Below are 15,030 nucleotides of genomic sequence, written 5' to 3' on the forward strand. Positions count from 1 at the left end.
TTTTTGAGTTATTTGTGAAGAAGTTCTGAGTTTCCTGTGAGGAAGGTTTTTTTTGTTCCCTGGGAGTTTTTCTGTGTTTTTCTATTAAACTACGCCTCGTTTTGGCTAAAGTTTAACCCGGTTGGGTGTCGTGTGATTGGGTTCAGAGAGAACGACCCATAACACTCGTGTGTAGACGTGTTAAAGAGGTAAAGACACAGATTTATTTTCTTTACTGTTGTAATCTGTGCTTTAAATAAATCTGACATTGTTTATTTTAAAAACTCACTATTTTAGACTTGCGTTTAACTGATTGTATTATTTGTCTGTTTTTATTATCTCTCAATTGTGTCTTAATATTGTACTAATTGTTTGTTTCCTGTTTTTAAATTGCATGTAAAGCACTTTGTGACTTGTTTTTGAAAAGTGCTTTATAAATAAAGGTATTATTATTACTATTATTATTATCATTGTTATTATTATTATAAAACAAACTGATTTATTGCTTGTGTAGTTGAAAAATACATGAGAACAGGACCTGGAAAAAATAATCGCATATTAAATCGCAATCGCAATATTGAGGAAAAAAATAAATAAATAATGTACAATATCATTCTCTGCAACGTGCAATTATGTAAATAACATTTTTAAATATCCATGTTATTTTTTATATACTAGTATTTCTTATTATGTTTATAGTGTGTTATTATTACTGTGTGATAACTATTTCTATTGATGCCTCTTGTTTTTTGCACTATCCCCTTTGCTGCTGTAATCTGCAAATTTCCCCTCTGTGGGACTATTAAAGGATTTCTTATCTTATCTTATCTTAATTAGATTATTTTCAAAAATCGTTCACCCTTATTGAATACAGCCTGAATGACACCGGGCCGGTCCGTAGTGCCACCAGGACAGGTGTGCTGACACCAGCATCATGTCCTTACCTGTGTTGGTATCAGAGTGTCTAGGCTGTCCTCTGCTGGACGTCTGGTTGCTTTCCGACAGGTTTCTGCGGCCCTGGGGCTTTTTGTTGGGGTACCGGTCCCACCGGGTGTATGATGCCCGCTCACTTTATCTCCAACTCTTTTGGGTGAGGCAGTGGAGGTGGGAACTGTATGACTGCTGGAAGGTGTTGGGTCTCTCTGTGTCTCCTCCAGAAACGTGGCCAGCTCTGACAGCGGTCCACAACCTTCCCTGTCCGACCACACGTCCCGACTCGCTGGCGAGGACCATCCTATTGAGCTGAAGTCGTCCCTCTCTGACTGGTAGTTAGCGGATGAATCGAAGCTTCTACTCAGCTTTAACCGATGACCTGCCGCCCTCCTGGCCTCCTTTGCCTGCCTCCTCTTCCTCCTCAGAGCTTCCATCTTGGCCTCCCTGTTGGTCCCCAGCTCCTCCTCCCACCAGGCCTGACACAACCCTTCTCCCTGCCAGGACAGGGTCAGCCGCTGGCTGAGGGGGTCGCTCCAGGCGTCTGTATCCACCACGCTCGGCATCGGCACCACGTCCAACACCCCGAGGGATGCGGAGACGGTGCTGTGAACGAGCAACGAGCGGCTCGACATGCACGACCTCATATGCGTCCTCAGGCTCTCCGTGTGTCCCTTCTCGCACGCATCCCTCGCACCGGTGTTGGACAGACTCAGCAGTCCTGTGGTTCTGATTCTGAAGTGCTGGGAGGACTGAGGACGGGACTTCTTGCCACAGTGATTTTGCTTCTGGAGCCACTGCTTCCAGGTGGCTAAGGAGCCGGCGCTGAGCGTGACCGGGGCGGGCCCGTCAGTGATGTTCACCGCCTCTTCGTCGCTGTGTTTCTTTGCATTACCAGCTGGATCAACTTCAGCCACGTTTCCATCATCGTTACCTAAATCCATTTGGATCAACTGGTCCCGGAGACGACCTTCATGGTCAAAATTAAGCGTGGTCCGAGTTGGTTGCTCTCGCTCTGGTGTTTCAGCGACGGCCGTGCATGCAGCCATGCCCCGGGTTGGCCCGCCTGTGTCTTTGACTGGCGTGTCTGGAATAACAGTCTGAGATTCCCCCGGGAGCCGCTCCGCCCCTTCACTTCCCAGCGCCGGTGGCGACGGGTCCTCGGCTGCTCGCTCAGGGGGACTCCCACCGGCTGGAGATCGGGGTGTGCTGCCATCTGCAAGTTTGTGCTCCAGAACTTGATAGAAAATATCTCCTGCCTCGGTTAGCTGCAGGACACACATGCTCCCTCTCCTGGCTGTCCCGTCGATGCACGTTAGGCCTGTCAGAACAAGAGAAAACCGTACGCTGCCTGTTAGTTCAGAAGCTGCAGATGAAACAACCACTTTTCAATGTGCAATATTTCTGTCTCGTGTACTTGGTCAGCAAACACAGGCCCCCACGTCAATTACAGCGATAAATCAAATACAGGACTGTCTCCGAAAATTAGAATATTGGGATTTTCTGTAATGCAATTACAAAAACAAAAATGTCATACATTCTGGATTCATTACAAATCAACTGAAATATTGCAAGCCTTTTATTATTTTAATAATGCTGATCATGGCCTACAGCTTAAGAAAACTCAAATATCCCATCTCAAAAAATTTGAATATTCTGGGTGTCTTAATCTGTAAGCCATAATCAGCAATATTAAAATAATAAAAGGCTTGCAATATTTCAGTTGATTTGTAATGAATCCAGAATGTATGACATTTTTTTTTTTTTTTTTTTTTTTTTTTTTTTTAAATTGCATTACAGAAAATAAAGAACTTTATCACAATATTCTAATTTCCTGAGACAGTCCTGTATTCTGTATAAACAGACGCAGCTACCGTGACATCTCCGACTGCGGTGCTCTGATTTTGCTAATCAACATAATTAGCAAACATAACCAGCGAGACAAACAAACAAAAAGTCTAGCTGTAGGCTAAAGCTGCAGATTTCACCTCCCCTTTACACACAAATGTTGATTTAGCCGAATGAATAACCCTACTTCAGCGTCAGAGGTGCATCGCGATGATTAGGTGGTGTGACAACATAACTGCATCGTTTTAATGAGGCTGAAACCTTAGACGTTGGCTTTAACGGTTCACTTATTGCTTCATGTTACCTGCGGCAGGTGAAGACATCCTTCTGCTCACAGCGTGCAGGCGGTGAGGGATCTGGACCGGGAGGTGCTTCAGAGCTTCTCTAGGTCTGAGAAGAGCCTGAGGAGGACCGCGACCAAGACAGGCCTGGGCTCGGCCTCCTGAGTATCCACACATATGACGTAAGAGGGTTAGACAAATGCCTCGGAGAAAACCTGAACGTGCCTCATATTACAAGTGGACCCGAACTAGGGCTGGGCGATATGGACCAAAAGTCATATCTCGATATTTTCTAGCTGAATAGCGATACTCGATACATATGGATATTTTTTCTGTGCCATAATTGGGGTTTCCCCCAAAGCATTATAGCATAGCATCTCTGTTAGCTTCATTTTTTCTGAGGCAAACCCTTAAAAAAAACAGTCAGTTTTAATACAAAGCCTCGTGCCAAATGTCACACAGGTTCCTTTATTAACAGAGGTCTGCACAATATCAAAATGTATAAAACAAATGAAATAAAAATAAACTGCCTGCATATATAGAATAAAAATGCTTCTAGAATAAAATAAAACAAATATCCCTTTCCTGCATAACAATTAAATTAAAATACACTGTGCAATTAATACAATGTAGAGACAGTAACAGGCAGACTTTTCCACTGAGGTTGACAGTTGTGCAAATAACAAAACATTTGTGCAAATCTTAAATAAAACATTCAAGTCAATTTGTCAAAAATTATTATATATATAAAAAAAAATTTTAACATTTTTTTTTTAAATCGATAAACGATATTGTCTCGTACCATATCGCGTTTGAAAATATATCGATATATATTAAAATCTCGATATATCGCCCAGCCCTAACCCGAACCGAAACCCAAAACCCCAGAGACTGAGAGAAACAGAAACAAATAAACAAGCTACGTGGCCAGCTGCCGGTCACTGACCCGAGTACTGAAGCATGGTGATTTCCTGAGAGCTGTAGGAGCTGAGCAGAAGTTTGGTGGTGCTGCTCTCGCCCCCTACAGAGACGAAGGCAGCAGAGTCGGGAATGGCGTGACAGAACACGGGTGGGGACTCCATCATGTGATCCCATTTCAGCATGGGCACACACGGGAAACGCTCATCCACGACGTAGGCCGAGCACTGACCAACAGAAGAGACAAAAGACAAACTTCAGAAATATGGATAATAAAGAACGCAGGCTGCTGAAGGATCCTGATCTGAAACAAACTCCTGACAAGCTTCAACTCTGCTGTCTTTAGTTTGTTTATTTATTTATAGGATCCCCATTAGCTGATGTCGCGACATCAGCTATTCTTCCTGGGGTCCCCAATGGAATTTTAAAAGAACATAGTCCACACATACACACATTTATCGCTGTTACAGGTCACTGTAACACCGAGTCATCATATACACAAACAGCAAACTTTCTGTCTAAAATACATTATTGGTACAAAGAATGCATCATACAGTCATTACAATACCACGAAGTAGGGCTGGGCGATTTTGGACAAAAATAAAATCCCGATTTTTTTCTCTGAAAACCTGATTTTCGATTTCGATTTTTTTGGTAAAACTACAAAAGACAATATTTTATCTTTATTTTTAAATGAAAATAGCAAACAAATTTCCCTATTGGGAATGAAGTGCAATTGAAAGATACTGTAAATCCTCCTTGAGTTTAGTAAAGTGACAACATTTACAATTTTCTTGACCAAACAAAGATGACTAGACGAGCTCTGTCTGTAATGCAGCCAGCTGCAAAAAAGGAAAATTCATTTTCCGATTTTCCTTTTTTTAACATCGATTGTGATTAATAAATCCAATTTAGATTTAAAATCAATTAATCGCACAGCCCTACCACGAAGTATAACCCACAAATAAATTCCTGTAATAAATTATAGCATGTGATATATTTGTTACTCATTGAATTTTATGTAGTAAATAGTTTTTTGCTACCTTTTTAATCTGTATTTTGATGTAATATTTTTGATGTTATTAGGTAATGCGTTCCATCCTGTGATAGCTCTGTATATAACAGTGTGTTTTTGGCTTAGGTGCCAGTAAATTATCATAACATGATTGTCTGGTTGGATATTTATTGACATTTCTAGCGAACACTATCTGATCTGCAAAATATTGTGGTTTTTTACTATTAATCAAAGTCCTCATGAAAGTAAGGAGACTTCATTTTAATCTGTCTACAACCAACAGCCATGATAAAAGCTGATGCATTTTAAAGATATTTGCATGCAGTGAACAATTTAAAGCAATCCTAGCTGATTTGTTCTGTACAATTTGAAGTTTTTTAATATCTTTGGTGCCTGCAGAGGACCAAATAATTGACCAAATAAGTGAAACATTAAAAGTGGAGTACCTGTGTGGTGATGAGGTGATGAAACGGATGGACCTGTCCCAGATACTTGGACAGGACGAGTCTTTCGCTGCTACGACACTCTGAGCTCCTGCTGATGCGGAACAACGTGTGACTGCAGGCGGGACTCTCCTACGCAAACAAAGGAGGTGGAGAAAAGAAAGGATGAGACAGTGGCCACAGGAAAGGATGACAGAGGAGGGAGAGGACAAAGAAAAGTCTGCTAGTCCATAAATGACCTGAAATAAAACAGCTCAATTCACATCTAGTGTTTAAAAGACGTGTTAGTTTCAATACTGGTTGTACATGATCATCTTCAGCTTGTGTAGTATGCTCCTTTTGCACAATCTTCTCCAGGGGCTCCAGATCAGTCCCCAGAACCTAGGGCTGGGCGATATATCGAGATTTTAATATATATCGATATAATTTCAAACGCGATATGGTACGAGACAATAATGTTTATATCGATTTAAAAAAATATATATATATTATGATTTTGATATAGCTTATTTTGTGACAAATTGACTTGAATGTTTTATTTGATTTGCACAAATGTTTTGTTATTTGCACAACTGTCAACCTCAGTGGAAAAGTCTGCCTGTTACTGTCTACATTGCATTAATTGCAGTGTATTTTAATTTAATTGTTATGCAGGAAAGAGATATTTGTTTTATTTTATTCAAGAAGCATTTTTATTCTATATATGCAGGCAGTTTATTTTTATTTCATTTGTTTTATACATTCTGATATTGTGCAGACCTCTGTTAATAAAGGAACCTGTGTAACATTTGGCACGAGGCTTTGTATTAAAACTGACTGTTTTTTTAAGGGTTTGCCTCAGAAAAAATGAAGCTAACAGAGATGCTATGCTATAATGCTTTGGGGGAAACCCCAATTATGGCACAGAAAAAATATCGATATATATCGAGTATCGCCATTTAGCTAGAAAATATCGAGATATGACTTTTGGTCCATATCGCCCAGCCCTGCCAGAACCGCGCGTGGTTGTTGTCAGATAACATCACAACCATGGAATCAGTTGGCGGTAAGACTGAACACCAGCTGCCTATGCCACCCCGATTTTCTTGATAACTGATAACTGCATCGATATCACCTTTCTGGAGACCGGCTGACCGAAATCTGTCCCATTGATGGAAAAAGATTGTGTCAGCTGTTCCACGCACACGGGAGACGTCTGCTTAGCGTTTCATGAGGAGTCTGGAAGTCGTGCTTTTAATGTTGAATGTACAAGATGTCTAAACTCACCCTCATATCCGTGAGCTCCACGCCTGTCCTATCTGCGTAAAGCATCACTCTTGGATGGGCGGAGAACTCACACCATCTCCACGACGACTGGGCATTGAAGTACAAGTTGCTATCCTCCACCCGGACCTTCTGCATGCTGCAGGGAACAAAGGCCACTGTTAATCTCAGCTACATATATCCACTTAGACTTTCAACAGGAAAAGCCAGAGAGGTCACCACGGTAGTGCTGCAGCGAGTAGCTGACATACAAACATGACAATTTTAGGGTCATGCACTGAATGTTCGGTAACTGAAATTCTTCGGCCGAAAATAGCAAAAAAAAAAACCACTTTCGCTGTTCGGTGGAATAAGTGGGAAAAAAAACGAACAATAAATAAGGCGTGTGATGACGCAATCAAACAGAGAACAGCGTGGAGTGATGGGCGGGCGGTGTTAAATGCAGCAAACATGTCAGCATGTCAGATCATTACTTGGATGTGGGGAAAAGCAGAGGACACGAGAAACGATCCAGGCTGAGTTGGATTTGGGAAAGCTGCTTGGTGATGGAGACGGTGACGGGACGCACAGCGCAGGAGATCGGGGAGAGAGCAGAGAAAAGGGCCCGTACTACCGATGCGGTGGAGAACCCTCACTGTCTGACATCCTCCAAGAAAATAACCCAGATGCAGACGGCGAGCGCGACCACTCAACAGTTAGATGGTTATCTGTCAGAAGTCCCATCCAGGAGCGAGAACCCTCTCGCCAGTAGAACATATCAGAGCCGGGCCGGGGGCGTGGCTTATGGCCGGGGGGCGGGGCATATCATGACCGGGCCCTCTGCAACCTGGAGCCTCTCGTCAGGCTGCAGAAATACCCGTCTCATTATCACAGCCTACACATGCCCAACAACAGGACTTACATCTGAATTATGGTTCTGCGTCAAACCAACGCAGAGCACACCCTGTCACCGTGATGCCGTTGTGAACCTTCGGACTTCTCCGTCACTCCATTTCTCCGCTGTGCAGTACCCCCCTCGACTGCTAATTCGCGATCTTTTCCTGAATGGCTTATCCGACTTTTTCCAGTCACAGTGAGTCAAAGAGATAAGGACAACTATTGTGCAAAAAAAAAATTAAAAAAAAAAAAAAAAAAATCAAACATACACGAAGAAAAGAGCGCTGAAAGTTCGCGACTGCTTCAAACTGGAAACCAGAAATGTGTTGCTTCCAAGCGAACCAACCACAGCCCTCTCGTCTGCGTTTGGTCTGCGTCGCCTCGACGCGTAATTTTCGGGAGGTGCACGTCAGTGACGGCGTCAGTGACGGCGTCAGTGACGGCGTCAGTGACGGCGTCAGTGACGGCGTCAGTGACGGCGTCAGTGACGGCGTGTGGTCTGCATCGACGCGTACCACACGCCGTAGGCACGGTGTCATTTTGACGCAGAACCATAACTCAAGCTTTACAAGCATTACCAGATGTAAGACCAGAACATTAGAGCCTATTAGAGATTGTGAAAGATAATTCTTAATTTTTTTTTTTCAAAAATTGGCAAAATAAATGAAAAACTGCGAAGAACCATTGTTCGGTGTTATTCGGTATTCGGCCAAGTGTTTATTATTATTTTCGGTTTCGGCCACAAATTTTCCTTTCGGTGCATCACTATCGGTCATCATATAAAAACACAGAAATGTAGCAGCCAGTAAGGTGTTTCCCATAAAATGTTCATGGTTATTGCATTGCAGGGACAGGAAGTGCAATAAGAGCTTGCATTGTCCGCTTGTCAGCAGAGGGCTGCAGGCCCAGCTACGCCCAGTGAGGGATTTGGTCCATCTATGCACTCCTGGTGAGAACAGACTGCAAAGCACATGGAGCCCCCCCATTATAGCATATCTCACTCACCCCTGGCCCACAGTCCACAGGCTTGCCACTGTGCTCTCGTTGGCCACCAGAACTTCACCCATTACATGAGGACTGACGACACAGAAAAGAGAAGATGTCAGTTCGACACTTTGACCAGATGAAACGTTTCTGAGGCTTCTGCTGCTGTCAGTGAGCCTGACGTGACTGTTTCATGAATAACCCGGGACACAAAACCCAATCAGGAATGGTTTTTGTTTGTCCACTTAACTTAGAAAAAACATTTAAAAATGTCTTAAAAAGACTATTATATTTTCTATTGTACTTGTGGTATAAATCACCTCTTTTCTTGCGTATTTGAAGTCAAACTTGACCAATCATGATGCTTCATGTGTGTAGAGGTGTTCAAAGCCACACTAGCAGCAGCATGAATGACTTACCTGACATTAATGCAGGTCGCCACTTCCTCCGTGTTGATAACTTGCAGCAAACGTGGCTCGTTTCCTTCACTGAACCTCCAAACTCCACAAAAGTGATCCGCCCGCACGGCCACGCAAGCTACAAGCAGCAAGCAGCAAATCAACATACTGAAGTGTCCACACGACTCACAGTAAACTACCCCCTAGGGATGGGAATTGATAAGATTTTTCCGATTCCATTTTCGATTCTGCTTAACGATTCGATTCTTTATCGATTCTCTTATCGATTCTCATTTGGAAAAAAGGAGAACAAACAATTTTAGTATCAACTTTGTTTTACATCTTTGAACAAAAAAATATAAGTGAGGTCTTAAGATGCCCCCAGCCTTGGGCTCCTCGATGGTGCCAGGGGATCCCCACAAAATGATTTGTAATATAAAATAATGTAAAATAAATATTCTTCTATAGAAATTAACTAAATACAACAAACTATTTTATAGAAATTAACTAAATACAACAAATTATTTTATAGAAATTAACTAAATACAACAAATTATTTAGTGGCAATTTCACAAGAATGTCCAGTAACATGTTCAACACCACAAACTTGGTCACTGCTGGTGTCATTCATCTATTCTGGCCTGGGTCAAACTCTTCCCTGCCTTGATGAAAGGAGAATCTAGCGGTAGAAGCTCTTTAACTTCTCCATAGATGAGCTGACGAGCTGCAGCTGACGAGCTGCAGCTGTGTCAGGAGTGCCCGGCACGTCCTCGTGTCCGAGAGCGCAGCTCTTCTATGGTTCCGCGTTAAATCGACGCAGAGCCTACGGCGTAGGGTACGCGGCGACGCGTGCCGTATGGTGCGTGTCGCCGCGTACCCTACGCCGTAGGCTCTGCGTTGGTGTAACGCAGAACCATAAATCAGCCCTACCACACGCCGGCTGACTCTGCGCTCCCAGCGCATCAGCCGACCGAGTCCTAACAGTTTCCCCCCTTTGTTAAAATGTCCACATTGCAAGAATTGTCGCCCTGTTGTCATCCTTTTTGGTAAAATGTAACCAAACTTTCGAGCATTTATGCCGCTTTGTCCCTGTGTTTTCCTGCTGGGCACGAATGCGCACGTTGCGCAACGTGCTTGGTGACGTCATTCGCGCCCACTGGAATCGATAAGGGAATTGTTTGCGAAAAAGGCAAACGATTCCAAGGAATTGAAACTCTGGGAACCGGTTCTCAACAAGACTCGGTTCTCGATTCCCATCCCTACTACCCCACCCCCCCCTTTTTTTTGTAAATATTTTCAATGTTCTTACAGTCCTGGGAGTTGGAGGCGTAGCTGATCTGTCTGACGGGAGCTTGGAGCTGGAAACTGATGGGCTTGCTGCTCCTGGCGTCCAGACCAGGACTCACACCCTGGTAGTGCATCTCAACTTCATGGAAGTCTAAACTCCGGATTAAGGATCAGAGCAAGCAGAGTAGTCAGCATCCGGCTCCGCCTCACGCGGCACTTCAAAACCAGCACGTCTAAGTTCGAAGGATACTGAGGCGGTCCAGTCCCTGGCCTGCAGGATAAAGGAGACAGCCACGCTGGGAGCTGCTGATGCTGCTGCTCTGGGAGAAGGGGACGAAGACTAGAGCGCCCCCGGTGGCGTTTTCAAAGAACAGCATGCGATCCCGCTGCCCCGCCAGCTCCTCGTACAGCAGAGAGCCCAGCAGCTCCGGAGGGATGTCGTGGATCACATCCGACATCAAACCACTGTACTTCTTCAGCAGGTTGAACTGATACGTCTGATGGCATCTGGGAAAACAATGCACCGCCGGAAAAGAAAGACACAATGAGACCTTTTTTTACACATCATCAAATAGTTGAAACTAGGGCTGGGCGGTATGGACTAAAAAATGTATCATGATCATTTCTGGCATTTATCCCGATAACGATAAAAATGACGATTAAAAAAACCTAAACTAACTAAACTACACCAATTAAATTGAATGAATAAAAACCGATTAAATTAGTATACCTGTACTGCAAAACTTCTTTCTTTCTTTCTTTCTTTCTTTCTTTCTTTCTTTCTTTCTTTCTTTCTTTCTTTCTTTCTTTCTTTCTTTCTTTCTTTCTTTCTTTCTTTCTTTCTTTCTTTCTTTCTTTCTTTCTTTCTTTCTTTCTTTCTTTCTTTCTTTCTTCCATAAATCAGCTTTACACAAAAACGTCATCAACAGGAATTTATCGTTTTTACCGCGAGATGACAAATTCTTACCGTGGGGATTTTTTTTGACGGTTTATCGTGAACGGTAAAATATCACCCATTCCTAGTTGAAACACAATGCTTGTTTTCATAGCGATCAGTTAGATCCACTCACACTTTATGCTTCAGGATGTCAGGGCCGGATTTCATTCCCCGCACGCTAACGGCATCCTTACGACGACTCTGTAAAACAACAAATAGCCACATAAATAATAACTGGCTTGTTGACTTTTTATTTCTTATCATTAAATCACATTATTATTAATCTCAATACAACTTTATTAAGTTTCTAAAACATTAACTGGTGAATTAATAGTCTTGTAATGAAAATGACCTCTTTCCTGTTTTTGGGTCTGAAGTGAAAGTTTTCACCCAGAACGCCGCTCATGCCACCAAAGGCGTCCTGGGAGTGATCCGTGAAGAAGTTCTGCATCTGAACGCAAAACAGGAAACAGACAGAGATCAGCAAAACTTGGCAAAATAGAGCGCCCCGGTACCACGGTTTTCCTTCTGATACCGATGCCAACGCCTGGGCTCTGGTTACCATTTCTGACCTGTGCGGAAGACTGAACCGACAACACTCACTGCGTTTACATGCATCAATAACCCTTTTAAAACACGAATATTGGCAATAACCCGAATTTGCACGGCCATGTAAAAACCAATAACCCCTTTGAATAACCAGAATTTGCTCATATTCAGGTTTTTAAAAACGTGAATATAACCCCTGGGTTACTCCTTTTAAAACCAGAATATTGGGTCATGTAAACACCAAACTGAATATCCCCATCAAACGGAACAGGAATTTGTTTTCTGCACATGCTCTGTTCACAAAGAATCCTGGTCTTTTGAGTCCAGGAAGTTCTTATAAACACGGAGAAACCAAGACCAGGAGGAGACTAATCACTTCATAAATGTAATGAATAGGGGTGTAACAATATATCGTGCCACGAAATTTTGCGATACAAAAACGTCACAATACGTGTCGTGGAGGTGACAAAGTGTATCGCGATATTGGGTTATTAATATTAATCTATTGTGTTGACTAGAAACGCGCATCCGACCGCGCCCGCGGCCGCGACCGCACCTCGACCCGGGAACCAAAATCTTCCTCCGCTCAGAAGAAACTAGTCCCGTCTTGTGGTCCCATTTTGAGCTCTGAACTTTTACTTATGTAAGGCTGGTGTAGAGTTAAGCCTTACCTTTTTTGGGTCGTGAGTAGGATAAACACGCAGGCAACTTCTGCTGAGCTCCAGTGTACTTTAATGTCCGCTCAACAGCGTAGGATTTTAGAGCATCAACACAGCACTGTGCTGTATCACTCCGCCCAATCTAAAACATATTAACAACTACAGATAAACTGACTGGTGTCATTATAGTCCCTGATTTACATCAGAATATAAAGAATATATTTATAAAATAATGAACCTTGAATTACCAAAATAACCTTCTTAACCAAAATAAATCTCCTCTTACACTTATAAGGTGAGCATGAATCAATCTTTTTTATGATGCAAAATTGTATGTATTTATTTACTTTTATTTATTTAAATTTAGTTGTTAAATTAGAAAGAAAAAAGTCAAATCATACATGAGAGAAACTATTCAGTTTGTGGCAAAATATGTTTACTGAAGATGCATAATGCAAACCTGACATTTACTTTTAGTTCAGTTTGTGGAAAATGGTTGGCCTGGCTTTCTCTTTAAAACTTAAACAGTTACAAAGCATTACAAACTGTAACAATAGGGCAAACGTACAGCATTGTTTTGTATTTTGTGTCTTTCAAATAAAAGACAATTTTTTCCAGTCATATATTCCTCATTCAAGGTTGTTAAAAAAATACTGCTATAATATCGTATTGTATCGTTATCGTGACCTCAATATCGTGTATCGTACCGTATCGTGAGATTGGTGTATCGTTACACCCCTAGTAATGAAGAATATGAACATTTCTGCATTTGTAGACGGTAGAAAGTACCGGGATAGAAGATTTACAAGAAGGTGAGCGAAAAGTTGCACGAAGCAGCATTTGTTTTGAATTTGGATACAGGAAGAAGAAGCGGAAATGACGGGAATTACGTCATCACGTTCTCAGTGAGTCGCCGGTTTGATCCAGATATCCTGAATGATTAATCACCATGTAAACGGAATATTCCCAATGTTTCAGTAACCGGAATATTAGCAATAACCTGAATTTTGACTGCATGTAAACGTAGTCAATGTTGTTTATAATCATATTATTATTATCATCACTACTTTACTGACACACTGAAGGTCTTGTCTGCTGTGAACTTGGATGATTGATTGTTTTGTTTTCTCACGTGTTCTGTGAAGTCTTGAGGATCTGGAGGAGTCAACGGTCCGAGGAAGGCTGGAGGAGAAAAAGAAATACAATAAAATGGTAAATTAAGATAAACAAGGTGACAGATGGAAGGACGTAACCAACAGGATTTATAAACCCGACCCCTTTAGGGCACCAATTCATCACAATACAAGCACATCACAGCTATGTTGGTATTACCATAAGTACTACATGAAATAGATAAACATGATCTTAATGTGCCTCAGGCCTGCGTTATCATCAACTCTATAATTATTTGATATCTCATAACGGGCTGTGTGGAGGCTTACCTCTTTTGGGAGATAAAAGCGGCATTGGCACAGGCTCTGTATGGCACCACGTCTCCCCTCTGATGTGATGCCTCGGCGTAAACGACCAACTGGACCGAGGGCCCACGTTGCCCTGCAACAACAACCACACAAGCAAAGCCTGCTAAAAAAAACTGAACCTGTTCAGCTGATTTAACACTGTCTTGAATGACTTGCACAGATTGACTGTTACAGAGACTTATGTCAATAGATAAAACAGGGAGCAGCAAATCTTCTGGGTTTTCTTTACACTGGACATTGAAGCCTTTTATTGAGAGAATGAATAAGAATCTTTCTGAAGCAGTGAAACAAGACTAAGTGAATACTTATATGCAAGTGCCACCCTCCAAAAAAGTGAATCAGTGGAAAAAAAAGCACAAGTTTCTGCAAATACAAGGTCCGTCTTTCATGGGCGGTTCGACGGCGGCTCAGTGGCTCACTGGTTTATTCCTCAAAACTAAAAAGCAGAAAAGCAATATCATACAAACCCAACATGACGACATTGTCATAGTCCTTTTCCTTACCGTATTGTCCCGAATATAAGACTACCCCGAATATAAGACGACCCCCACTTTTTCAGTCTTATTTCAATGCAAAAAACACTGTCTTATATTCAGACCAATACGGTACTCACTTTCCTGTTAAAATGCCCACATCCCTCTAAATATACAGAACTGGCCCATGTTCACACAACCCTAAATGCTTTCTCTTCACCCATGCACACAAAATTTGCAAAACAGCCATCTACCTTGTCTGTTTCACGGTTTTAAAATGTCAACGATGTATGTTCGAACCCAGGAGCTTACTTTTTGCTATATCCACCAAGAAAAGGCGGCAATGCACAACTTAAAAGATGCAATACAAAGTTTGCTCAGGTTGGGGTTATAACATCAATCCATTCATCCCAAATTTGGTCAAATTTAACCCTTTGGATTCTTAAAGAACAGTCTCCCCATTTTGAACATTTGCACGATTGCCCCATGCCAGTCCTTCATTGTAGGTGCTGACAGACTCAACCACTTCCTAGTAGCAGACTCGCGCCCTTCTCTTACCCTCCTTTCACCAAACCGGTTCCAGGGCTGGTTCTGGTTCTGGTTCTGGGCCAGTGCTGAGTTTGGAACCGGACTTTCTGTTTCCACTGACAAAGAACTGGCTCCAGGCCAGAAAAAACGACGGAGTGACGTAACTGACGTTTACAGTGAC

General features: G+C 42.4%; 1 protein-coding gene across 2 annotated transcripts in view; it reads right to left on the minus strand.

The window, feature by feature from the left end:
• The window catches only part of taf1c (TATA-box binding protein associated factor, RNA polymerase I subunit C), a 27,313-nt gene that overhangs the window by 9,825 nt on the left and 2,458 nt on the right, over positions 1-15,030 (minus strand). For both annotated transcript variants that reach the window (XR_009783507.1, XM_061734609.1), the window contains exons 2-14: positions 13,810-13,921; positions 13,500-13,549; positions 11,512-11,610; positions 11,293-11,360; positions 10,473-10,729; positions 10,245-10,373; positions 8,957-9,074; positions 8,559-8,630; positions 6,681-6,816; positions 5,418-5,546; positions 3,985-4,183; positions 3,062-3,199; positions 924-2,230 (exon numbers count right to left, since the gene is read on the minus strand). Coding sequence is in view for 1 of the 2 variants with exons in the window: in XM_061734609.1 (XP_061590593.1) it covers positions 924-2,230; positions 3,062-3,199; positions 3,985-4,183; positions 5,418-5,546; positions 6,681-6,816; positions 8,559-8,630; positions 8,957-9,074; positions 10,245-10,373; positions 10,473-10,729; positions 11,293-11,360; positions 11,512-11,610; positions 13,500-13,549; positions 13,810-13,921 (2,814 nt within the window). In the remaining variant the exon portion in view is untranslated. The remainder of the gene's footprint in view (positions 1-923; positions 2,231-3,061; positions 3,200-3,984; positions 4,184-5,417; positions 5,547-6,680; positions 6,817-8,558; positions 8,631-8,956; positions 9,075-10,244; positions 10,374-10,472; positions 10,730-11,292; positions 11,361-11,511; positions 11,611-13,499; positions 13,550-13,809; positions 13,922-15,030) is intronic.

Source organism: Cololabis saira, chromosome 11, assembly GCF_033807715.1.
Source record: "Cololabis saira isolate AMF1-May2022 chromosome 11, fColSai1.1, whole genome shotgun sequence".
NCBI lineage: Eukaryota > Metazoa > Chordata > Actinopteri > Beloniformes > Belonidae > Cololabis > Cololabis saira.